General features: G+C 49.4%; 2 protein-coding genes across 6 annotated transcripts in view; one reads left to right on the top strand and one right to left on the bottom strand.

Annotated features, from left to right (window-relative positions):
* FBXO42 (F-box protein 42) overlaps positions 1-10,948 on the bottom strand; it is a 38,421-nt gene extending 27,473 nt beyond the window's left edge. Inside the window, exons 1-2 of one of the 2 annotated variants that reach the window (XM_042883210.1) lie at positions 10,880-10,948; positions 758-1,024 (exon numbers count right to left, since the gene is read on the bottom strand). In XM_042883210.1, the coding sequence (XP_042739144.1) occupies positions 758-1,007 (250 nt within the window). In that variant the 5' untranslated portion in view covers positions 1,008-1,024; positions 10,880-10,948. Of the gene's footprint in view, positions 1-757; positions 1,025-4,348; positions 4,372-10,879 lie in introns of those variants that run through there. The other variant, XM_042883209.1, reaches the window with a different exon arrangement.
* Positions 10,949-12,757: 1,809 nt separating this feature from the next.
* On the top strand, positions 12,758-25,080 carry SZRD1 (SUZ RNA binding domain containing 1). 4 transcript variants are annotated; one of them, XM_042883240.1, is made up of 4 exons: positions 12,758-12,852; positions 20,753-20,802; positions 21,648-21,902; positions 22,520-25,080. In XM_042883240.1, the coding sequence occupies exons 1-4, from the start codon at positions 12,802-12,804 to the stop codon at positions 22,620-22,622; spliced, it is 459 nt and encodes a 152-aa protein (XP_042739174.1). In that variant the 5' UTR covers positions 12,758-12,801; the 3' UTR covers positions 22,623-25,080. The 4 variants fall into 4 exon arrangements, with proteins under 4 accessions (XP_042739174.1, XP_042739172.1, XP_042739175.1 ...); XM_042883238.1 differs by having other exon boundaries at positions 21,645-21,902; XM_042883241.1 differs by lacking the exon at positions 12,758-12,852 and adding an exon at positions 13,050-18,958 and having other exon boundaries at positions 21,645-21,902.
* Positions 25,081-25,315: the final 235 nt, after the last annotated feature.

Below are 25,315 nucleotides of genomic sequence, written 5' to 3'. Positions count from 1 at the left end.
AAACTTGCATGGCCAACAGTCTAAGGTAGCAGAAATCACCCAGTGCGTTCAGAACACTGGGAGCTAACAAGCAGAGTTTGCACAAGGATCCAAGTAAAACTATTTGTTGTATCACATCTGTATAGCATTAAAATATCCCCATAAGGCTTCAGAATTAATGCTGCACAGAAGCACAGTGAAGCATTTGTGTCTCACAGATACCCTTTCAGAAAATCTGAATATGTAGATCTGTATTAATGTAGATGCAGTTTATACTTTGCCACTTATCTTCAGCAGAGCTGTAAGAATCAGACACTGTTTGGTTTCCAACCAAAAGCATAACCTTTGGGAATGTAATTACTGAGCAAGCTGCAGACAGTGCACAACTGCAGCCACATGAGACATGGGATGCTGGGAATGGAAGTCTGCTGTGCACGTGCCAGGGAAGAAGGCTGAATGCAGGGTCAACGTTAGCAGCATACAGGTAGTGCTCAAAAGCAGCAATCAGTGAGCAACTTTGTTGTAGGGGGTTTAGGGTTTTGCTTTTTCCTACTTCAAAAGAGAATACCCAGCTCTGTTCTACAGCACCAGAGCTACCAGCAATGCTTCAGTGAGGGAATCAACAGTGTCAGCTGTTTTGAGACACTTTGCTGAAATAAAGTTTCTGAGTTCAAGTGGAAAACAACAGGTGAGTCTAAAGCGAAAGACAGAGCAGCTGGAACACAAATCCATGTTCCAACCATCACAAGAAATGCATTCTCACTACAGCTGTTTGTACCTTTGATTAGTCGATACCACTGTTTGCAGACAAGGGCAGCAGTTTTGTGCTCCTGATAGGGGGAAAGGAAGGACAGGATATACTCCAAAACTTCCTCGGGGAGCTCCAACATGGATCTGTTATGCCTGGGCTCCTCCACCTCCAGCTCAGCACGCGGCTCCTCATCTTGCTCCATTGTCCCCTCGACCACAGCTTCTTCTGGATCCACGGCCATGAAACTGTCATCTTCACTGTCTGAGGAGCTGGCCATGGCATTCCACTTCACAGCTTCAAGTGGGGAAAAAAGACAACACTGAGGTCACCAAAAGAAACCCAACAGCGTCAGAAATATAAACTGTGCGCTACGTGCAAACCCTGCACGTCGCTCTACACAAAGCACTGTATCAGAAAGCTCCAAAGCAAGGACGTGGTTTTTGCAGGGCTCTGAAGCAGGCTGCACACCTCTTCAGAATGAGCTCACCACCAAGCTTCCTCTGCATGTGGACAAAAGGCTCCAAACAAATGCTCAACCACCACCATCACCAAAGCAAGGAGACTCACCTCTGCTGGGGCAGCAAACACACCTCAGAGTGGCTAAGATTGGAAAAGACCACTAACATCATCTAGTCCAACACAACCACTGCAATCCAATCATGTCTGGCCAATGAGCAGGACTGACTGCTGATGACAGGCTGAAATATTGAATCTCCAGCTATAAAGGACATGTAACATTACTGGGTAACAATGACAGAACTGTGAAGTGAAGGAAATCCATCTTAAGGAGCAGCTGCATGCAGTTTGACTCCCTGGATGGTTTATAGGCTGTGACCACCAAACCCATGGCAGCTGCTGCAAAGCAAAGCCCCAGACCCTATTTTCTAAGAAATAACCCCACATTTCAGGAAGAGGTGCTGGTTTTGCCTTCCAACTCACTCTGACAACTAATTCACCACCAGAAGAATGGCAGTAGGCAGCATCACTCCACTTTTGGCAGCTTCCCTGAAGCAGCAGCTTCAGAAAATCCTGGGGCTGTCAACCTTCAGCAGAAACCAAGTTCAAATTAAACTTCCAGTTACTGTGCTAGCAGATGCTCTGCAAGTTTTCCAGTGTCAGAAATCCTTCTTAGGGTGAATGCTATGACAAAGAGAGCCTGAAACCGAAACACTTAGACAAAAGTGCTGCTCCCATCAGTAAACTGCATTATGCAGCAGATAATTTACAAATTCCCAAAGATTAAGGAAAACAAAGAGAGTTGCATTAAAAACAAATTAACAAAACTAACAAAAAATATAGTGAGTTGGGTCCTTTCCAAACTAGAGCATCAATAGTCAGCAAGCACAGGTAATCATTTCCAGCTTTATGCAGTGCTGCAGGCAAGCAAAGGCTTCCAGCTTCACAGCCCTGAGTCATGCCCAAACTGGGGGAAGCAAAAGCCTTACAGCTAGGAAACCAGAGCAGCAGATGGGGAACAGAAAGCACCTGACACCCTAGAAGTGTTATGTGCTGGAAAAGCAAACAGGAACACAACCAGACCAGGTACAACGGGACACCTGGGGGTGATAAAACTGAACATAAATCTTGGCTCAACAGGTTCACACAAGAAATCCGTTGTTGTAAAGGTTCAGAAGCAAAGATGATGGTGGTGTGCATTTCCCAGCAGCTTTTATTTACTATTTAAATAACGTGCAAAACCTACTGGAGGATGTCAGCTGAGAAGTGCAAGAATGGATGCCCTCCTAGAAAAGTTGGGTTTTTTTTCCCTTCAACTATAAATAACCCAATTATCAAATCCTGATTTCAATCCTCTGGAGCTCCAGCACACAGAATAATCACAGGCACAGATCTTACTGCAAGATCTGGAGGAAGACAAGCTGTGTGCAAGCAGCTCAGATTGTAGGAGAGCACCTGCTTTGCCAAGGCAGGAGCTGCAGGAAGCCTGCTGGTGTTCTCTGTGATCTGCAGGCATCTGTGCATCCCTGCAGGTGCAGAAGTTCCAGGCAGCCTTGCCTGGTCTCCCACGCTTGCAGGAGGTGGACAGGCCCTGTGCCTGATGGTGCTGCTTAGCTGTGAAAGGCTTCCCTAAGAAAGAAGATAAGGAAACAAACCTGGACCTGCAGAGATGGTTTTTATCCTTCCTGGGATGCCACACGTGCCAGCATCGATACCAGCGGTCTGAAAGGATGGAGATTACAGCAAACAGCACCCACAGGCAGAGTGCATGACACCACGATTAAAATCAGCCCAACTCTGCTTCCCAGCACAGCTTCCTGCTGGGCACATCTCTCCCAGACATCTTTTTTGTAATGCTCATTAAATACACATATGCAATCCCAACATTCTTGCTGCAAAATTACAGGAAGCTGGCTGAAGAGGAAGCTGGCAGGGCATCGGGATGGCAGCCTGTTCTCTGGAGAGCAAGGAAATTCCTCTGCCTTCCTTTAACTGAAATGAAAACGACTGCAGAGCGTTCAGGACTTCATTACAGCTTTACCAGACCACTTGATATCATTATACCCAAATGCATCCAATTAGCTAGATCCTCATTTCCTAAGCATCTGAGCATAACAAATAACCGTCCTCCAAGTTCACACCACAGCGTGCTATTTTTTATCAGAACAAGATTAGTAATGAATTCAGCTCCCAGCAGACAAGGGGAAGGGATATTTGGGCACCAAGCTTCACCTGCCATGGATGCGGATCTTGTTTACAGGGCGTGAGACCGAGGAGCTGGGAATGACCCCCGATTGCAACACTCACCTTCCTCAGTGATGGCAAAAGCCCTGTGCTGTAACCTTGCCCCAGTGCCTTAAAGCAAAAAGGCCACAAAGCTCAAACACCCCACCAGCTCCTACTGACAATGAATCAGCACATCCACAGGAGAAAATCCCATGGCAGTAGCTGTGCTAGCTGTCCCAAAGGCAGAGCAGCTCTCCAGATGCTCTCTGTTTGTGCTGAGCTGGGACAGCAGCTTCTACACAGACTAAGATTAATATCTAAGCAACACCAGCACTGAAAAAACAGCAAAGTGATTTGCACAGCTGTGTCTCATCAAAAAGCATGTGCAGTTTGATTCACTTGTCAGTGAATCATCCCACAGCCCTGGTCTGCTTTGACTGATCGTTACGAAGCGCCCCAAAGCATCACCCCATGCTTTGCACCTTACAGCCCCCCCAGCCCAGAGCAGAGCCCTTACACTGCAGGAGGACAGATGTCTCAGAGCATTTAAAAGTCAGCCTAAAGCCTTAGCAAATGATCTCAACTGCTTAAAATAATGCATACAGAAACACTCAAAGGGCGATCGAAGCCAAGCTCCGCCAGCACCGATCCCATTTGTCTGACTGATCCTAAGAGCTGCTACCCTGCCAGCTGGCAAAACATTTTATAACTCTTTTCCTCCTCTCTGTGCACTTCAATACCCCTTCCCTCCCCTCCTGAATCTACTTAAGAACCTGCTATTTATTCTGCTAAAATAATTAGCCACTGCAGAGGAACAGAGAGAGAAGAAATGTGAAGAAAACTGCCAAGTGAAAACAGCCCCCAAAACGTGGCTGCAGAAGGGAGCAAGAACTCTGCTCATGCAAAACCTCTCCTGACACAGCAAGGTTTCCCTACCTGCAGGCATCACTCCTGGTCCCACAGACCCCAACTCACAGGCGTGGGTTGCATTGGTGGTTCCCATCCTGAGATCCCTCCTCCTCTGCTCAGCTGTCACAGAAGTGCCTGAACCCGCAGAGCTTTTGACAACTTCTTTTTATAAAGTCAACAGATTTTAGGAAAAGAAAATCCTCCAAAGGGAAAGCTGCTGAATGAAAACAAGCTCTTGAATGAAAACAAGCAGTCATGCAATAGTACTGAGTCACAGTGCGTTACTCAGAAGGGAATGCTCATTTTCACATGCCACAAAGAACTCGTTATCCAAACATAATTGTAGAAGCTACGTTCTCACTTGGGAAAAAAAAAATCAAGGTGTGTGTTAAATGGCCCAGCCCTGGCTGACTGCTTTGGTTGGAAGGAGAAAGGGACTCAGCAGAACATTTAATTGCGCTTGGCAATCAGTAGCTACAGGGTTAATTTAGGGGTGGAAGGCCCAACCTGCTACAGACACTTCCTCATATTTTGCAAGTGCCTGTTCTGCTTGTCACCAGCCCCAGCAGCACAGCAGAGCTGTGTTTAAGGAGACATGAAGAGCATTTGGGCTTATTTGCTTAGCCAGTCCAACACAAGGCTCTGAGGGCTCCTAGCAGCCGTGCCACCAAGGGCTCAGATGGCAGCTTCCCTCCCTTCTGCCAACACCACTCACCCCACAGCAGCCACCAGCCCTGCTTCAACTGATTAACAGTACCAGCAGTGTTAATTGCCTGTGATTTGGGGTAGGGATATCACTGTGTTCTGCTAGCACCAAGCACTGAGCATTAAATAACACACTGCTTCCAGCCCTCAGACACTCGCACCAGTGAGAGCCGACTTGCTTGAAAATCAATTGCCAGGCAAGTTCAGCACGGTGGGGGAAAAATAGAACACAGATTTTAGGCCAAAAACAAAAAAGGCTGTGGGAAACAGAACAATGAGCAATATCCTGCCTGCACGGCTCCACGAGCATCTGACCTAACATGGCAGTGCTGGAAGGATGAATGAGCGAGACCTTGCAGACACCTGCACCAACCTTTGCTTTTCATCCCCACTAAACAGGCAGTTCCCAGCTCTTTGAAGCTCTGCCTTTCCCCTTCAGATGCTTTTCAACAGGAAATTGTCTTTTCCTCCATATAAGACTTCAGCTCTAAAGAGAGAGGTTTCCTAAATTCCATCTGCAAGTTGCAAAATGCCAATCTCTCCCTCTTGACGCCACCACCCTGCCTGGCAAACCAGTGCTGTTGCAAGCCTGCATGCAAATCCAACATTATGCTGCCTAAGCCATCTTCCTACAGAATTAAAGCCCTGAAAGTGATGAAGAAAACCTGAGGTTCATTCTGGATTTTAACCTAAACAGAACATGTTGTGTACACTTCTCACTTTGCACGTGAATGAGAGGAAACAGTGCTGTTCAATTACAGCACGCTTCAAGTGAACGCAGTCAAAAGTGTCACTAGAATCTGTTAATGGGATAAACAGAAGGAAACCAGAAGCATCAGAGTTGGCTTAAAAGCTTAATAAAATGCTCATCAATCATGAACCAGACCAAAGGCAAAAGCACCAGGGCCAAACCTCACTGCAGAAAGCCGTTAAGTAAGTGGAGAACTCAAGTATCCCATCTTCAAAAAGCCAAAGGCACTCATAGCAAAAGTGACTGAAGGTTTTCTTTTGCTGGTCTTATTAACCTGGAACTAGTTCAAGCTGCAGAAACCCTGCTGAAAGCTGTGAGAAGGGAGAGATGGCTGGAAAAGCACGGAAGCAGCTGCTGGAGTTCATGCATGTTGGCCAACCAACCCCACATTTAACCATGCTGGGCATTAAACACAGTTAACCCTTGGTTAAAAGGCAATCCAGCCCTCTATATCCCACCCTCTGATACAAAACGCAGGCTGCTGCTTGCACACCTCCACCTCTGACATCTCAGCAACACAGCATCCCTTCATCCCAGCCAAAAACCAGAACATTGATACCGATCCCAGCTGGGCTCCAGGCACTCCGTGAGCACCCCAGTAACCTCAACCCAAATTGGGCCACTTTAGAAAACTGTTCTGCTTGGTTGCAGTGATCAGCTGCACTACCTGTGTCCAGGTTTGCTCTTAATTCTCTAACCAAAATCATCCTAAACTTGCACTTGTGAAGAAGTGCTGTTTTACGCTCATGTACTCCCTCTGCTGGCTCCCTGCAAGCCATCAATTACATTAATTCTCACCTCAGGATTTTCCAGTAATAAAAAGAACTCCAAACTGAAGGCAAATTGGCTAGCTAGAAAGTAAGAACGATCCCAAAGCAAGCAAACAACAGGCTCTGAGACTTGAAAATGCATCCTAAGATCATACAGGAAAACGTGCCATATCACACACTGCCTGAGGATTCATCAGCACAGACAAAGCCACCCAACACACGATGCTCAAGACTTATCCAGAAGTGCCTGCAATGATTCCTCAGCAAAAAAACCTTGCTTGATAATGTCCATGAACAGATATTGGGAGTAAGTGCCATCTCCCTGCTTTCTTAAGACAGTTCAGGAGCTCACAGGCAGTGCCTGTAGAGCTGCTGTTAAATTAATTATTAAGAAGAAAGCCTTAAAAACAGCACAGTGCTGCCTTCCTCCTCCTGACATCCCTTAAAAGCTACCAAACCTTGAACATTGCTCAGCCTGTACACACATTTCATACACAGATTTCAGACAAACATACACCTGGGCCATTAGGAAAACACACCTAAAAACCAATTGTGTTTCGAATGTATGAAAAATAAGCCTGAAAACACAACAGAAGCATCACTTCTGTATTTCAAGACATCTAGAAGCCCACTTCTATGCCTCAAGTACCCAAAAAAACCTGCGCAGGACAATGGGAATGCTGGTGAAGGCAAGGTTTGCTGCAGGGCAACCCATTGAGCAGGTGCTCGCGTGCCAACCTCTGGTGCCCCCCATGTGCTCTCTGTCAGAGAAATGGAAGGATTTAATGTTTGCACAGAGCAAAGCTGCCCTGCAGCCTAATTGCACAAAGCACAGCGTTCCTCTGCTCACTAAGAAATGAAGAAACGAGCAGCCCTGAGACATCACTGGAGCGAAGATGAGCTCAGTGGTACTGACTTCCAGGCCAATAAAAGGATGCTCTGGAAAAAGCCACATATTACTGCAGGCTCAATGGCCAAGGTTTAATTTAAAATCAATATCCGCAGCTTTCAGCCCTGCTGCTGACTGCACAGGAGCATGCTGATGCAGTGCTGTCATCACTGCTAGCACGCAGGGGCTGAGGACATCCAACAGCACTGAGCAATGCTCACCTCCTGCAGCTCCTGAGATGAGCTACCTGGCCATGCCATGCACTGCTGTGAGACTCAGCAAATCAAGTCTGTTCACCAAGGCTTAGAAATACCACGTTGGAAATTCTAAGAAAAAAGACAAGAAATAGATGCCTCATGCACCTTTGCAACCCAAAATGCAAGGAACTCGTGATGGCAACTCACCCCGACCCCCCTGCTGCAGACCTCCTACCTCACACCCCAAACAGCCTGGCTTCCCCCAGCCCACATTTGCAGAATGGGCCACTGCTGCTCCCAAAGGCTTTTTTCCCCCCGTTGCAACAGGGAAAAAACAGGCAGCCTAAAGACAAATGCAGGAAGGGTATGCATTCAAAGTGACAGATTAAAGGTGGCAGCTCGACGGACACACGAGGAACTGGATTCAGTAATTTTAGCTCCATATGGTACAAAAGTGGCTGCTGCTCTTTGGATTTCTCATTTGTTTCTGGCACAACTGTGATGATATTGCACTCGCTTCACATCTGGTAACACCAGCAGAAACTGGAATGAGACGAAACCAACACGAGCAGAAGGAGAAGGTTTGAGCTGCTTCTACAAAAAAACTCTATGGACTCACTTTAAACCCTAGGAACCCCAAAGTAGGTTAAACCCAGCACAGCACAGAACTGGAAGAAGCCAGACAAGCATTTCAAAACAATTCTAAAACATAGGAAGAGATACAGCCTGTTGGAGCCACAAACAGTGGACAAGAGGGGAAAAAGTGAATGCTTGTTGTTTAATTCACAGATATCTCAGTAGGTGTTTAACTAGCAAAGATAAATATTTTTAAAATTGCCATAGAAATGGGGAAGCGAACACACTCTGCAGCACAATCCAAAGCGAATTAATTGAGGCTCTAGGAGAACATGTGCAGCTCCCAAAATAGCAAGCTCCTGAAGGCAAGAACCGCATTTTTACATCTTGCACAATCCCAAGTTTCCAGCCGCAGTTTTCGACACATCCATGTCACCCTGCTCTTCTTTTATCTAAGGCATAAGCAAGTTTGAAAGGGATTTTGACTTGAGTTTCAAAGCACGACAGGAAGCAGGAGATATCTGAGTAACACGCAGTCCTCATGTCAAGAACACACCCTGAAACGGGCTCGCATCCAGAGCAACACTCACCCAGCACATCACCAGATCCTCTTCTCAAAGGCTTTTACCAGGGCTTGGACCAAACCTGCTGGCTCTGATGTCTCCCACAAGCAGCTATGCCTCAACCTACACCTTGATTCAAAGCAAAGGGCTTCTGGTTTATCTGTGCTCAACCTTCTGAACGTGTAAGGGCAAAGCCTGAATCAATGTCGTACAATAAAGCCTAAATACACAGGGAAAAGAACTTCCCTCGGATGCACAGCTCTGTTTACACAGAAAGTGGGAACCCTTTTCCAGACATGCTCAGTCACATCCTGTGGAAATGGCTCAAGTTGGCAGCAAGGAGAGCAGGCTGAGCTGCAGCCCCACAGCCCTTGGAAGCCCTGAAAATGTGCATTTATAAATCAGTTGTGTGCTGGGAAAGCACAGGGAACCGAGCAGCCCTGTCTCCACATGAAGCATTCTCGGGCTTCTCCAGCAGCCAAATGGAGAAAATTGAAGCCTCAGTGACTACGGGCTCCAGTGAGCTCTGTTTTCAAGTTCCACGTGCTGCTGTAGATGAGAATAAAGCAACACATGCAAAGAAGTGCAATAACACAACTGTGCTGTATGCTGCTTTTCACTCCCAAGCTCTTCACGAAGAATTTCACTTGCCACTGTGGAAAAACTGCTGCTTGGGTGGAGCCACCTATCAGATAACTATCAGGTGACACAAGAAGAAAAACATACAGACATCTTCACTATGCAAAATCACCCAGGATTTGTTCAGGCTACCTGCACTGGAGAAATTCAAGGAGATTTCCCCAGGGAACACAGCCTAAGGGAAAGCAGCAGCATTTTCCCCCTGCTCCAGCACGAGAGTAAGGAAAAGGAAGAAGAAAGGAGCACTAAGGAATAAGGAAAAGGGAGAATAGCTGTAAAGTTGGGAGAGACTCACTGCTAACACCTGGCTCAGGGGTTTTGTTCTCCAGAAGGGCAAATTCCCTGAGCCCAGGCTGGAACGGCTTGGCATGTTTGTGAGGACACTGCAGCATCATCAGCAGTCCAGGGCTTTGCAAGGCCACCTGCAATGCAATGTATTGATCCAGGCTCCAGGATGCCAGTGATGACTGGAGGTGGCTGCTCTGTCATTACACTCGGGTTCCAAATTTAGGTCAGCAGCATCTCAGATGTAATGCGTTTTAAGCAGATTCACAGCCCTGTAGTATAAAGGGGAAGAATTCTACCAAGATCAAAGCTATGTGTCCACACACATAGTTACAACTGCCAAAGCTCTTCCAGCTGTAGCATAAGTCTCACTACCAATAATTAAATCCATTTGAATACAAATGACAGCCCCAGCACTCAGTGGGTTATCTTACAAACACAAAACAGCCCTAGCTTACACCATACTACAGACGCATTTCAGATGAACAAGGCTTCCCCGACTTCTCTTTTGTTCTGCCTCTCAACACGAATTAAGTTTGGCTTACAGCTTCTAGAAATGCAAAGCCTGAGCTCCAAACCTGGAGCAGGGCCCTTCCCTCGTAGGGACACAGCGACCAAGAATAGTCTTTGCAACACCAGGAGAGATCAGCAGCGAGACAATGGGGAGCGACACGGAGCTGAAGCTGCCTCCATGGAAGGGACTCGGAGCACAACACAAACAAGCCACGAAGCGAGGTGTGAGCTGCCCAGCATAGGAATTCACGGTTATTTACTGCTCTGGGAGCCCGGCTGAGGCTCACCTTTGTGTTGGCACCGATAAAGCTCAGTGCCCCTCGGGGGACAAGGGACAACACAGCACAGCTCAGCATCACCCGACCGTCATTTTGGGGAGGGGAGAAGCCGGGCTGCGGATCCCCAAAGGAGCCCAGCAATCAACGAGGGGCTGAGGATGGAGACCTCAACACAGCGACGACACCCCAAGAAATGGAGGCTCTGCCCTAATTACCCCTCCCTAAATAAAGGGACGCCGACCGGGCTGGGCTCGGCCCACACAGGACCCTCATGGAGAGGTCGGCCCCACACGGGGTCCTCACGCTCGACCACCGCCCCCCGCAGGGCCCGGCCCGCCTCAAGGGGCCGCTCCCCGAGGAGGAGCCGCTCCCGCCCTGCCGTCGCTGCTCACCTGCTGGGCCGGGCCTAGGCCGGGCCGAGCCGAGCCCTCACGGCAGCCGGTGCCAGAGCCGCCGCGTCGCCCCGGTGACGGCTCGCACCGGCGCCGCCATCTTCCCTCAGCGCCGCGGCAGCCGCCGCTCTGGCCGCGGCGGAGAGGATACTGCGCATGCGCCACCCGGCCCTGTCTCACGTGATCACGGAATAAGGAGGAGCAAATAATCACGTGGGGGCTTGGTGCCATCTTGGGAAGGTCAAACTGCACGGCAGTGAGGTTTCTGTGGTGGGAGCAGGTTGCCATGTTGAATGTGTTTCAAGGGAGGGCGTGAGCCGTCTCGCCGCCATGTTGGGAGGGGAGGCAGGGTGAGGCCGCCATGTTGGGAGAGGAGGGCAGTTGTGAGGAAAAAGTGGAAGGCTGTTTCTTGGGCTGTGGCTCTGTGCAAGGCCTGGCAGAGCACCAGCTGCTGGAGAACACAGCTTCAGTTTCCCTTTGGAAAAAGCCAGAGGATGGGTAAGAACAGCCTGACGATGCAACCTTTCCTCCCATCCTTATGCAGATCCACATCTCCTGTCTGACCCCCAGGGTTGTCCCCACCCAGGCTTTCAGGTTTCAGCCAAAAGAGCAGAGATTTGAGGATGAGGACATCAGTGAGAGCTGCCGTGGGGCCATATGTGCTACTCTTGCTTCTTCGGATAGCATCCCTCAGCAAAACTACCAAGAGGATTCCAAGTGTGCCCTTCTCTGCCTTCAAGATGCCAGAGGAAAGGAAGGCTGCTATGGGGCAGGAGCCAGGGCTCACCACAGTCTGTGTATTTCTCTTCTTGAAGTTTGTAGGAAGATACCTGGTATCTGCTAGCAAGCCACAGCTCATAGATGGGGTGCCTATCTGGTGCGTTGAGGAAGTTTACAGGATTAAGGTAGAAAGGAAAGCTGCTCTAATACACTGAGCCTTGCTATTTTAGAGTGCTGGAAGAGGCACTGAAGTCTGTAGTGTGTGGATCTATGCTCTGCAGAGCTGATCCCTGTACGTTTGTGTCTTTCAAAGCCGGGAGTGGTGTGTGAGCATGTGAAGGGTGGGACAAACACCTCAGCTTTGAAGGAAGCCTCATCAATTCAAGATGGATATTAGGAAAAATTTATTCTCAGAAAGAGTAGTGATGCATTGGAACAGGCTGCCCAGGAAGGTGTTGAGTCGCCTTCCTTAGAGGTGTTCAAGGAATGCCAAGATGTGGCACTGAAGGATGTGATTTGGTGGGCATGGTAGGGATGACTTGATGGTTGGACTTGGTTATATTAGAGGTCTTAATGATTTGATGATTCTAGTGAGTCTTTAGCGAGAACTGAAGGCTTTGTGTTGAAGCTATCCCTCCTGCTGCTCAGGATGATGCAAGCACTGAGAGGGTTGAGACGTAAAGTGAGATTAATAAGGATGACAGAATGACACAGAGGCCCTTCAGTGAGTTTCTTCAGCACCCAAACAAACCCCAGTCAAAGTTATCCTCCGGCCAGGGGCTTTGCCAGGCTTTGAAAGTGCTGTGATGGGAGCAGCCACAACCCCTCTGCTGGACTGAGTGCAGGCGTTGTAGTGAGAGGTAAACCCTGCTAAAACTTGGGTTCATGCTCCGCCCAGAGGGCGACGCGTGTGTTATACATGTCCTTCTCCCTACCGCCGGTCCTCCCGCCGCTAGGAGGGGCCAGCGCGCTGCCCTCCCCGCCGCATGCCCTCCCTGCCGCACGTGGCTTCCCGCAGCTGGCCACCACGCATGCGCACCGCCTCACCGTCCCCGAGGTCGCCCGCTCCCTCTCAGCGCGCAGGCGCAGCAGGCGCGCCGTGATTGGTAGAGGCTGTATACGCGCAGGCGCACGGAGGAAGGGGGCGGGGCGCGCATGCGCTGGTCCTGGGCTGGCGGCGGCGGCGGCGGAGGAGAATTAAAATGGAAGATGAGGAGGTGGCCGAGAGCTGGGAGGAGGCGGCCGACAGCGGGGTGAGGACGGCTCCCGGTCGGCCGAGGCGGAAGAGGGGGCGTAGAGGGAGGAGTGGGGGATGGCACGGCGGCTCCTGAGGTGGCGGCTGGCCGGGAGAGGCCGGTAGGCCTCTTAAAGGGGCCGCGGCCTGTACGGTGCGGGGCTGCGGCAGGGCTGTGGAGCCGTGCACGGTTCGCACCGCAGCATCTGGGCCCTGCTTCGCCTCGGGCCTAGCCCGGCGTGCTGCCTCAGCTCTCCTGGAGCTGTTGGTACGGCCCTGATCGCGGTGAGGAGCTTGGGGCTCTTCCTGGGCAGCCCTCTGCCTCCGTTAGGCCGCCTCATGGCTTGTGGTTGGGTCGTGTCGTGCTGAGAGGCTGCAGATGGGTTCTGCACGCTTCCCTCGTGTAACAAAATCAGTAAACTTAATAGCACGGACAAGTGGTGTGTGGGGGGTTCGTTACTCCGTAGCCTGAGAAAGAGGATCGCATCTGTTGATTGAGAGCTGCTGTTTGTAGGGAGTTCTGTGGGCTCGTTGACGCTCAGAGGGCAGAAGAACGCTGTAACAATTGGCTCTGCAGCAAGAGGGCAGCTTGGGTTTGGTCAGCGGCTGCTGCAGGAATTGGGTTACAGGTGGGGAGCGGGGTGGGGGCAAAATAGAAGCTGTAATCCAATGCCCTCGTCTCTGCGAGGTGCCAGGCAGGGCTGGCGCTGCTACTAGCACCGTGATCCTGTGATAATGGGAAACCTCGCATAGGATGGAGGAGTTAATTTAAGGGCTCATTAAATTGCTTCATGAAGAGACATCGCTTGTGGCTGGGAGCTGATAATAGCTGAGGCCTAGAGTAATGGTTTAAAATTGCAGGGCTGCTCAAATCCCAGGCACCAGTTGTCTGTCTTGTTTGTCTTCACAGCTTTTACCTTTTGGTGCTCTTTCAAAACCCTTAGAAGGGAAATCTCATCGCCTGTCCTTTCTGACGCCCCTTTCCAGCAAGTCCAGGCTGCAGAGACATTACACTTGTGCCACACAGTGGGGAGCAGACATTTCTCTAGGAGCTGACACCACGCTTGCAGCTGCTTTTGCAGTTGTCCAGGCTTTGGGTGCCTGTAAAAGCACTCGGAGCAAGGAGAAAACTGAGCTGTCTCCAGCAGGAGTTATTATTGTGCAAGAGAAGACATGGAAGCTGTCTTCTAGCAGCCAAGATATTTTAGAAAGGTCATGCTGCAGCCTGCAGGAAGGAGGATCTCTGCCACTGCTGATGGCTGCAGGAAGTCAAAGCTGGGATGGACCTGTGGGGACATGGACTTGCTCTCTTCTGGCTTTCTGCTTGAAGCAAGTGGGTGCTGCTGGGGGCTCTCTGAGTCACTACAGCAATTATTGCTGCCAGGGGCAGATTCTGAAAAGGGGAACAGTGCAGGAAGGGGAGCAGACAGCGTGACTGACGTCAGTTGTTAGCAGTTGAAATATATTTGAGGCACACCTGCTTTTCTTGTGACAAATTTGCTGCGGTGAGCAGGCTTGATATCTGCTGCTTTAGTGGGGTGGATTTTCTATTGGAAGTGTGAGTGAAAAAAACTGTGTGCAGGGGGAGCTTAGAAGTTGGTTTGCCACCGTAATCATTATGTTGTTTTTGTCGTGAGGCATTTGCTGTGGTTTCTTTCACCTATACCTTACCTGGCATGGGTCTGGAACAGAGCCTAACTTAGAGATATGATAGCCATGGTCCAGAGGGATATGCAGTAAAACGTTAAAGATAAAACCTAGCATGCCAAGGAGCAGCTTTAACTATATTCTGAACTTTGTAAGCAGTTGTGAACCTGACCAGTTATTCTTCAGACCTTTCAGCACATATTCGAGGAAATAGGAGAAATGTAGCCAAGGGAGATCTGTGGTTCTGGGTGTGTAGTTTTCTGCTAAGTCACCTGAGGGTGTTCTATGGAGCAGAAAGGATGCTGAGATATTTAGTGCTCATTTTTTCCCTCTGTATGTGTGGCTCTTGGTGCTGGGCTCCTAAATCAGTAAGATTCTAGGTCTTGAAGAAGGTGCTTCTCAGCAAGAAGCAGTTTTGGGCTGAGCAGAGTTGCTGTGGCTTTCCTAGTCAGTATGGCAGCACATGTAGCTTTTGTGGATTTGGCTTTACAGACAGCACTGAGACCTTAATTCACCGAAGGGATGCTGGTGCCCTTTGAAAGGGGAAAAGCCAAAATACCTGATGCAGCTTCTCTTTTGGACTTGGTCAGTCAAAGCAGCTATAAGAAAGAGAGTTGATTTTATTTATTTTTCTTAATGCAGCTTCTGTTTGTCTTCTAGTTTTCTGTGTCATCAGAATGACCCAGTGCTTGCCAGCTCAAGGAGCAGCTCGTTTGCTGTGTGCCACCCTGTGTGCCCATACATGAAGCAGAAACCTCTGCTCCAGTAGTTCCACCTACCCTGAGAGTTTTGCAGGCGTGGGGGATGTTACATCTGAGTTCTGTGCACCAAGCTGATGCAGCAGAATTTTGTGGGGCCAGCAGGTCTGGCTAACAAGGCTCTGTGTTGCACAACTGCCTGTGTACAGGTATTTGAAAAGTCTGAAACGGGGAGGTTTTGCTGTCAGTGAGTTACAAAGGGGGAACTGGTGTGTGAGTGAGCTGTCTGGGGTTGTCTAAGAGGCTGGTGGCAGGATCCAAGTGTGAGGCATCAAGGAGACAGTCTGGGTTGGTAAACATGAATAGGACTTCATGCATTGCTCATTTCTCTGTTGTGTGGCCTTCCCAGGAAGAAGGAAATCACAAAAGGGTGGTGTGTTTTTGAGCCTATTGACCTGGTTAAACCAATTGTTACACATCAGATGGGAAGCCATACTTCAAATTGGAGTGAAAACCCTGTACCCAGGGGTCACATTGAGCTGGAGGTGTGTGTGGGTAGGGGGATCATCTGCTGGTATTGCTGTGTGCCAGGAGGGTTTGATGCTTGCTGAGCTCCTTTCTGCCTTCTCTGTGCAAATGGTAGTGGGAGCAGGCCGGGCTTCCTGCTTTGGATTTCACCCTTCAGCAGAGGCAGGTGAATCATTGGTTGCAAAGGCCTACATCTGGGTTTTGGCTGGCGTTTCTTCTGTTGCTAAATGCGATCAAAGTACACAGAAGTCAAAAGGGAAGTATTTTGGAGCATAATGCTGTGACCTCCAGGCCGTGTAGCCTGCTAACTGCTTGTGTGATTGGAGGACAAGTCAGCAGGAAGGTACCTTTCAGGGTAGGGCTGTGCTTTGGAGAAAAGCCCTGAGGATAACTGGTGTTTTCTGCTGTCAGGAAGCAGCGAGAGGGGGGACAGGCTCACTGTGAGTTCTGTGAATATTTACTGAATATTTGCCTTAGGTATTTGTAATTGGTTAAAACTCTTGAAACTAGGAAACAAGGCTTTCTGTTCCTGCTGCTCAGCGTTGCCCAAGCAGAGACTGATAAGAAAAGAGCTTCGTTGGCTAGGAACAAACAAGCTGTGCATGTCATAAAGCCAGCATCTGCAATGGGATGTTGCTGTGAGGCAGCATCACCTGGTAGCAGTCTCTGTTTGTTGCCAGTTTCAGCAGCACGACCTTGGTGAGCATCTGCCTGTGCCCCTGAACCACGAAGGAGGGGAGGGAGGAGAAACTGCAGCCTTCTTCAGTGCTTCCCCCTATGTTTGCCTGGCTGAGGAAGGGAGCCTGGCCCTTCCTGTGTTTTGTAGCTGCTGAGGAGCTTTACCTACCTATGGAAGATACAGGTGCCATGCAGCTGAAAGCAGCTGTGGCTTTCTTGGCATCACGTTGGGTACGGTGCACTGCCAGGGTTACTGCAAGCAGAGCAACTTGGCAAATTAATTAATGAAGCAGTCTGACTCCCACTAGCCTCAGGAATTGGGAAGTTCTAGTAATTAACAGAAGATTTACGTATCTTCAGAGGAAAGAAATGAGTCGCTAGCGAGGAGTCAGTTTGCTACCTGGAGATCATCTGTTGCTGCTCTCACTGGATGGTGTTTTCAGGGTGTCTTGTGGTGCCTGTGCTCGGTGGATGAGGCTCCCACTGCGCTGACGTGGCAGGATGCAGCTCCAGGCTCATTCCCTCTTTCTTGGTTTGATCTCACGCTCTTGTTTTTTGGCAAGGTAGCAGGTTGTATTCAGAAGTGTCCCCAGCAAATACATCAAAGAGCACGGTTAATGTTTTTCCAGAGCTGTGCATGTGAAATGTTAGCAGCTTTTGAAGAGAGCGCAGCTTCCTTTATCAGTGGCAGCTCTGAGCTCCAGTGTGGCCCTCTTGGTGAGTATCTCCTCTGTCAAGTAACTGCATTTTGGAGGCAGAGGGGAGAAATCCTGCTGCTGTAAGGGATTTTTAGGGAGCTGAAGTCTTTGCCTGTGCTGAGGCATTGTTAAAGTTACTCAGCAAACCTGGAAGAAATAAATGCCAGCAGTTGCTTTGTTATTCCTTTCCTCCCAGCTTGGAGTTGCTGCCTTTCAAAGGTCTGGAGATCTTTTGCAGAGGGGTAATTATTTACAAATATCTGACATGCCATCGTTATTCCAACCAAGTGCTTGAGGCAGCAGTCAGGGTTAACCTGGGGTTCTCTGCTTGTGCCTCACTTCAAACTGTGATTCTATGAGTCTGCCTCAGGAGCACTGAGTCTAAATAGGTTTGTTTGCAGTCCTCACCTAATTGCTTTCCAGGAGGCACAGTGATCCTCACATGCTTTGCTGTTTGTTGTTTTTTTCCTGGGCTGGAAAGTTGGTTGTGATGGGACTGGAGCTCAGCTTCCATTACGTCCTCATCTACAAATGCAGTTTAAATGTCAGAGAACAGTGTCTTCTCCCTGCTGGCTGCTGGGTCCCTTTTAGCATCTAGACATAATAGCACTAAAAATAGTTTGTTGAGATTCCCTGCTAATCTTTGAGAAGGGTGTTTATAAAAGCACAGGGGCACGAATGATGCTTAACTTTTGGTTATAAATATGCTTGTTTGGGGAATGAAAGCTAGGAGAAACTCCTTAATGCATTCTCACCATCAGAAGATTAATAACTGGCTTTGTACAGCGTGACCTGCCCAGCTTCTGTGCAGCTTGGTGTCCTTGAGTGCCATGTGGGCTCCCCCCTCCTCTGCATGCATGCCTTTTGCTTGTTGTAGTGCTTCTGGCACTTGGGCCGTAAGTCAGGTCCTAATTTTATCTTGTTATCCACAGCTCGATGGCAATGCAACATGAGATAGAGCAGTGCAAACAGAATGACATCAGCAAGCAAACAGATCTGCTGGTTTTGCTTCCTGAGCTTGTGGCTGTGTGCAGCGTGACCCCTGTTGTGAGCTGCCAACTGTGTCTCTTCCTAATGCCTTGGGTTGCTTTGGTGATCAAGGGCTGCCCATCTGAGTGGATAATGCTCTGTAAATTTGAACTCCTTCATACCTATAATATCATAGACTCATTATGGTTGGAAAAGACCTTTAAGATGAAGTCCAACTTGTCAGCCCATCACCACCGTGCCTACTGAAATATAGTTCTGTTAAGCATCAGGAGTTTGCAGTGATGGGGCTTTTGCTTAGGAAAAGACAGCATCCATCTCCTCATATTATGGCTGCCAGAGGAGCGAGGCAGCAGAAGTGCCAAGTACTTGGTAGTTGTAGGAGAGGGAAAATCTGGGTGAAGGACTCATTTAGGGTGTTCTGATGGTAGGTTTTGAAGGATTCCTTGGGATACCCTTGCCTATGCTAGGTAAATGAAAGCTGTGTTTCTTTCTAGATGAGGAAGCTGTAGATTCTGGCAGCAGAGAATGTAGGCAGGACGTCCCTGGTGCATGAGAGGTTGAAGAGCTGCCCAGCAGCACTCAATCACTGTGACAGCCACATTAATCAGAGTGTTTTTCAGGTGATGGGGTTGAAATGACACTTTGCAATGACAGGATCTGGCCATCCGAGGTAAAGAACGTGGCATTAACCCCAGGACTGACTCACAGAGCCTACAGGAATGCAGCAGCATAGCTGGGAAGGGAAGAGAGGAGAACAGAACCGGATCTTCCTTATGGCTCTCTGTACCTTGGGCAGAGTGCTGTACAACCAGCATTGGGCTGAGGGTTGACGTGCTGGTTCTGATCTCTGTACCTGCTGCATGGCACTGGAAAAATCCTCCTCATGGTATGAATGAGTGGAGATGCTTGGGGGTTTGCACCCTACAGCCCTCCCCAACATGGGAGGTATTTATGAAGGGGTATCTAAAGAAGCTTCATTCCAGACAGCCCTGGAGGGGTACAGCCGTGTGTTCAGGTTTGATAAAATGTTCTATAGTAGGATGTAACCTCTTCTGGTGGAGGGTAGACAGATGAGCTAACCCCCTGGCCTTGGTTTGGCTGTCATTGTTTGTTGCTAGCTGCTCTAAATCACTTCCATCCTTGGCCAGGATATCCGCTTCCCTGCTGCCTTCCTGGCTGGCCGTTCCTCCATCCACGTGGGCAGGAGGCTCCATCCTCCTGAGCAACCTTGGGGTGGGATTTTCTTCTGAAATTTGAGCCTTCTTGAAAGGGAAGGAAGCTGCAGGTGTGTTTGCCCTCAGCAGGGGGATTCGTTGAGATTTGGCCTTCGGCTCAATGCTGTGTTTTATTCCTAGGAAACGAATGTGGCTTCCTCATATAGAGCTGGGAAGAAAATTCAACGTCTCACCCAACAAAATCTTTGAGAAACAACTCAGAACTGTGTATTTCCAGCTGGAGGGTGCTGAGGGCTGCATGACCATGAGTAGCACCACGCTTTGGTGGTGTGTCATGGCTTGCATTCGTTCCTTGTTCACTGGGGAGTAACTGCAAAGAAGTGTAGGAGTGGGGATGTGGGGCAGTGCAGCTCATCACCAGGCTGTGCATGCTTCTTGACAGCAGGGCAGGCTCTGCTGGCAGCAGGCTTGTGGTGTAGTTAAACTGACCTGAAAAGCAGAGTGGCTGCATCCTGCCAGGAGCATGACCTTTCCTGCAGCGTTACCAGTTATCAGATGGTAAAACTGGGACACTCCCAGCTACTTTTTTCCCTCTTTACTGACAGTTAAATAAAACGCATTGCTGTTTTGGAAGCTCTTTTATGCAGTCTGCAGTCATGGGGATCTAAAGGCCATGGTGAGGTGCATCTTGTTGGGATAGGTTACTTAGAGGCTGGAGGGGCTGAGAGCTTTATTTTTCTGTTTAGCAGAGTTTCTTTGTGTAATTGCCCCAAGTGCAAAACGTAAACACCTTTTGTAAGACAGGTGCAAGCTTTCGACAGAGGTCAGCAACCTTACAGCCACACTGTCGGCTCTCAGGGTAATGAAGATTTCTTTCCATGTATTGATTGACTTGGCAGCTCTGTTGCAAAAGCAGAGGAGAGGCATAGGAGGAAAAAGCATGGTTGGCTACTGCAGCTCGGTGAGTCTCTGGGTGCAGGTTGGGCAGGGCAAGGATATTTTGGTGAAGGCGGGTTCTCGCAGCAAGCAGCAGGAATGCAGACCTGCTGGCTAGTCCTCAGGATGGCTGCAGGCTCCATGTCTGTGCTGCTGTGTGTCGGCCCAGCTGCTGCTTCCAGGGGTTCTTTGGCAGGGAGGTCTGGTGCCAGTGTCTGCTCCACCTGGGAGCACCTTGCTGAATGTCTCTGGAGCTCTTTTTCTGCCCATAAGAGAGCTTTCTTACAGCTGAAGTTCTGAAAATGAAAATTGCTCTCCAGGGGAGATGAACACCACGCAGCTGCCCTTCCACCCTGCTCTGCAACTTCAGCCTGCTGTAGGTGTACTCATGGGTGCAGTGAATGAAGGGGCTTTGCTTTCCTCTGCAAGCCATCCTCAGGTTGAGAGGCGTTCTGGCTCTGCCTTTCACAGTGAGGCATTGCTGGAAACAAAGGTGTTTGCAGGCAGATTCGTACTCTGATCTCAAAGATGAGCCTTCACGTTTTTGTTTTTTCTTCCTTCCTCTGTAGGAAATAGACAGACGATTGGAAAAGAAGCTGAAGATCACGCAGAAGGAAAGGTAACTGCTGTCAGTGTGGAAGTGGAATCTGTAGTGGTGCCACCAGGGGGCCCCTCTGGTCTGTAGCAGAGTAATGGAAAGGTTCTTAGGAGTGATTTTATTTCGGAGCTGGGTCTCCCAGACTGGCTGTAGCTCCAGTTATAGTGAAGCCCTGTAAGAAAAAGGCACTCCGAGGAAGAAATGAGTGAGTCAGGTAATCGCAGCTTGTAGCCTAAATTGGCTCACCATGTCTTGCATCAGTAAGGCTTAATTTTCCTGTTTGTTTGGGTTGGAGTGGGGGTGTCTTGCCTCCTAGCATGGTACTTCTAATCACTTCTGAGGCATATTTTTGTTTGTTTCCTTGTGATTGCTGGCACACCGCTTAGAGTCACAGTATTGTTTCTCAAGGATTCCCATACCCACGCAGAAAAGGGTCAGTGAGAATTGAAACAGGCTGGGGCCAAGGTTGGCTCCAAGGCCTGGCAAGGAGTGGAATTAAAGTGCTTACATCAATGCCTTTGAAGATGTGTAAACGCTTTCTTTTGGAAAATCTTTGGTGAATCAAATCAAAAGTCAAGTTATCTCTGCTCAGAGTCTCCTTTGGTTGAGTTTCAAGACGTTGAACGCATCAGAGGTTGGTGTTTTCTGTCCCTTGCTGAGCTAATCTGCAAACCTGCCTGCCTCTACTTTAGGGTTACAAATACAACAAGGTCTCTAATTGTTACAGCTGCCTCTTAGTCACAGGAATGACATTTGGCTGGGAGGAAGCCGCATACAGAATGAACAGCAAAGCGTGCTTGCGGTGAAAACAAGCGCTGATCGAATGCCGTGCGTTTGTTTGTTGCTTTTTTTTTTCCTTCAAGCAGTAGAAAATCCAAATCTCCTCCTAAAGTGCCGATCGTGATTCAGGACGACAGCGTTCCTTCAGGTCCCCCCCCCCAGATCCGGATCCTGAAGCGGCCAGCCACCAACGGTGTGCTCAGCAACCCCAACTCCACCACCAGACCGGCGTTCCCTGTCAAGTCCCTGGCACAGAGGGAGGCAGAGTACGCCGAGGCCAGGAAACGAATACTGGGCAGCGCCAGCCCTGAAGAGGAGCAGGAGAAACCCATTCTAGATAGGTGAGAGCAGACTTGGCACCGGGGGCGGGAAAGTGACGGCTGTGTGCGTGCTCTGTGCAAATACCTTCCAAGCAGGGGAAAGAGGAGATGTGCTCCTTGGAGTATTAAACGAGGCCAGCCAAGGAGAAAGGAGCGTTTTGTTTGTAAACAGCAACTTACCGTTCAGATTTTTGGCAGCTAGAGGAAGTGCTTGTGCCCAATAAGGCAATAAAGGTTATCTTAAATCCTTGAGAGAGCAAGGTGGGGATATAGAGAGGAGTGCAAGCAACTTTGACACGACATAAAACCTCAGCAAAGACAAGGAAGGCTTGATGGAGCTGCTGTCATCAATGGGAAAGTTGAAAGTAAGCACTCTGAAATGAGTCCAGGTTGTTTAAGGCCTTTCCTTTGTAGTTGTAGTGTGGATCTTGGCCACTTGGGAACAAGACTTTGAAAACTTCAGGGAAGAAATGAAGCATCAGTTTATTTTTGATCGTGTTCCCTTATCCCAGGGAGAAATGCAGCAGGTCTGCAACAGTCATCCTGCAGCTTTCCACCAAAGCAAGTAGAGGAGTATCTGAATTGCACGCCTTACATTCCACAGATACATTGCTTCGTCCTCTGCTTTCTCCTTGCAGGCCAACGAGGATCTCCCAGCCAGAGGACATCAGGCAGCCCAATAATGTGATTAGGCAGCCCCTGGGCCCCGATGGTTCACAAGGCTTCAAACAACGCAGATAAACGTGGGCATGAGAGGATGCTGCAGAAAGCAGGGTCAGCCGCCACGGGTCGCACTGCTGTGGCGGACAAATGGACTTGAGCAAAGGGAACTACCTGGTTTACTTGCACTGTGATCCCCTTTGCTCTGCCCACTGTGACCTCCAACCCCACGCACTGTGACCTCCCTGCTCCACGCACTGTGATCAGCAAACTGACGAGGGCTGTCCCCAGTCACTGTAAGCAGGAAGGGGAGGGGAGGGTAAAGGACTCGGACAGGTGCAAAGAGTCATGTGTGCCACTTTGGTTCAAGCTAGTGCCAGCAATAATGTTTGTTGTACTTGTAACCTGGGATTTAGGAAAAAAATGGGAAGCCTCCCCAGACACACGTTTTGTCTTCATCACTTTAAGAGCAAGTTCTGTTTCAAAGGATATCTTTTGATTTTTTTTTTTTCCTTTTGTTTTCTGTTTGTATATCGGATTGACTTTCAAGGGAGTGCATGGAAAGGGTTTTAACTGTTTAGTTTGTTTTAACTGAGAGAGGTAGCTAAGTGTTTGAAAAGGAACTTCACTGAATTCCTGCAACTTTAGTGGTTAGGGTTTGACAAGCTTAGCTTCTCGTTCTGTGTTTCTACCACTGCCAAGCAAACTGGACTCTGGGATGCCCAGCCTTTCTGCTTGCCATGGCCTGGGAGCCAGAGGAGTCCAATGACCTGGTTTGTGTATTGCACCTGTTAAAGCTTGGCTAGTGTTTTCTGCTGGCTTGAGGGGAAAAAAAAAAACTTTAAATACATCTTTTTGTATGTGGGGAGAAGGGAATGTAGACAGATCCCATGAAAATGCCTGCTGTTTGGTTACTGCTTGCAGCAGAGCTGATCTGCGGGGAGCTGGGGCTCTGTGACAGCTGGATGTGCAGGCTAGGAGGGTAATAGTGCTGCGTGGCTCTCATTTGCTCCATGAAATGAACCCATGGTGAAGAGCTGCGTTCCATCCAGCCTGCGTGGTGGCTGATGTGACGGCGGGGAGCGGGACGGCCGCTGCTCCGAAGGTTGAAACCGAAGTGGCTTACAATGGACTGAAGACTCTGATCTCTGTTACGGTACGAGCCGGTGCTGTACCTGATACACACGCTTCTAGAAATCACAGACATTTAGGAACAAAATGTGTTCAATCAAGTCTGGAAACCTCCCCATCGTCGTACGCTGTGGGTGGTAACAGCCAGCTTTCCGCTGGGCTTCAGGGAATGGATTGCTCTTGCTGCTCCTGCTCCCACGAAGAGGCAGGATTTCAGGCAGCTTGTAGGCTGAAAGCTTCCCAGGATGGCGGCGGTGGTGGTGGAGAAGAGCCATGAGGAGCTGGTGTGTGTCACAGGATGCTGTTGAACGTGGATGCTTCCCCCGTGCGCAGTGCTGTCTGTCCTAATGCACGCTAGACAAAGCTGGCCTGTCTTGATATTCCTGTCTCCAGGGATTAGATGAACACTAAGGCTCTTCTTGGAGGGGATGCAACGGGCAGCGTCAGGTGTGGAGGCGTTTCTGCGTGTCGTGAGGACCTCGACTGTTCATTCAGCTGAAATGGCCGCGGGCCGGCGGATTGCTGCGTGCTCAGTACCTAGAAAATACTGTTGTTGGCTGTCAGAGGATTATTCTGTACGGGTGCAGTGTTGCCAGATGCTTTGTGCTTGGCAGATATGGTAAATGAGCAAACCTGATGCCTTCTGACTGAACAGAAGTGACTGTGCCATGCCATGTTGTATGGGAAACTCCCATCTGGAAAGATGTGGATGGAAACACGGCTTAAAAAAAGGTAAAATAAAACTACCTGTGTACAAAAAAGAGATGGCATCTGCTAGAATGTCAGTTGGCTCCTTGACCCTGTGTCACCCTCCACGTGAGTTCCCGGAACCCTGAGTGAGTGGCGAAGGAGGGTGACGAGGTGGGAATGGCAGAAGCCTCGTCCCACCAGGATCCCAACCCATCTCCGTGGCTTTAGAAGCTATAATCTTGCTGCTTACTGAGCTCCCTCTCAGGCTGGAGGCGCGTCTGTGAAACTGATTTATTTGGGGTGGGTGGGAGCAGGAGGGGAGAAGGACATTAGCAATAACTGTAGTCACTGCACCTTTCCTTAACGACCGCTCGATAGCTTCTATTCCAGAAGGCTGGCAGCTGGCACAACAACCCCGACCCCAGCTCCTGGCGTAGCTTCCCGCTACCTTGCCAATGTTAGATGTCTCCTCCCGTCCGTCAGGTGCCTACCACCCTTCTCCTTGCACACCCGACCTTGTTCTCCAGCACTGACCGTGCGCCGATGCCTCAGCCGTGGCGGCTGCTCCCGACCTGCAGGCAGGGCGAGACGGCGGTCGCGGGGCACGCGCCTTCTTTCGTGGGGCCGAGAGCTTCTCCTGCCTCCCCGTCAGAGCGCGCCCGAGTATGCAGAGAAACATTTTATAAATTGTATTTTCAATAAATGTGTTTAAACTTTTTCACGGCCTGCTTCCGTCTCATCGCTTTGCCACATCCCTTTTTTTCTCCCGTTCCCCGGAATGGGAACCCCAAAAATCCATTGGCTGTTGTTGGCCATGGTAGTGTTTGTGTCACCTTGTGGGACAGCCGGCCTGGTTCTGAGGTGCTATGGATGAGATGAGGGACATCTGTCCTCTTTGGGCTACAAGGGCTCTTGGGAAGGAGAAGCTGAACTTCCAAGCACAGGGATGGGAA

Source organism: Lagopus leucura, unplaced genomic scaffold (assembly GCF_019238085.1).
Source record: "Lagopus leucura isolate 7727_CA_CO unplaced genomic scaffold, USGS_WTPT01 Super-Scaffold_100037, whole genome shotgun sequence".
Lineage (NCBI taxonomy): Eukaryota > Metazoa > Chordata > Aves > Galliformes > Phasianidae > Lagopus > Lagopus leucura.
The sequence above is the reverse complement of the archived record's forward strand: the minus strand, read 5'-3'. Positions and strand labels throughout refer to the sequence as shown.

Excerpts from the sequence above, each read along its gene's own strand:
- SZRD1 (XM_042883238.1), top strand. The coding sequence starts at position 12,802 with ATGGAAGATGAGGAGGTGGCCGAGAGCTGGGAGGAGGCGGCCGACAGC. Across the intron at positions 12,853-20,752 it reads AGGAGGCGGCCGACAGCGGG|GAAATAGACAGACGATTGGA; the intron begins GTGAGGACGGCT and ends CTTCCTCTGTAG. Across the intron at positions 21,903-22,519 it reads GAGAAACCCATTCTAGATAG|GCCAACGAGGATCTCCCAGC; the intron begins GTGAGAGCAGAC and ends TTCTCCTTGCAG.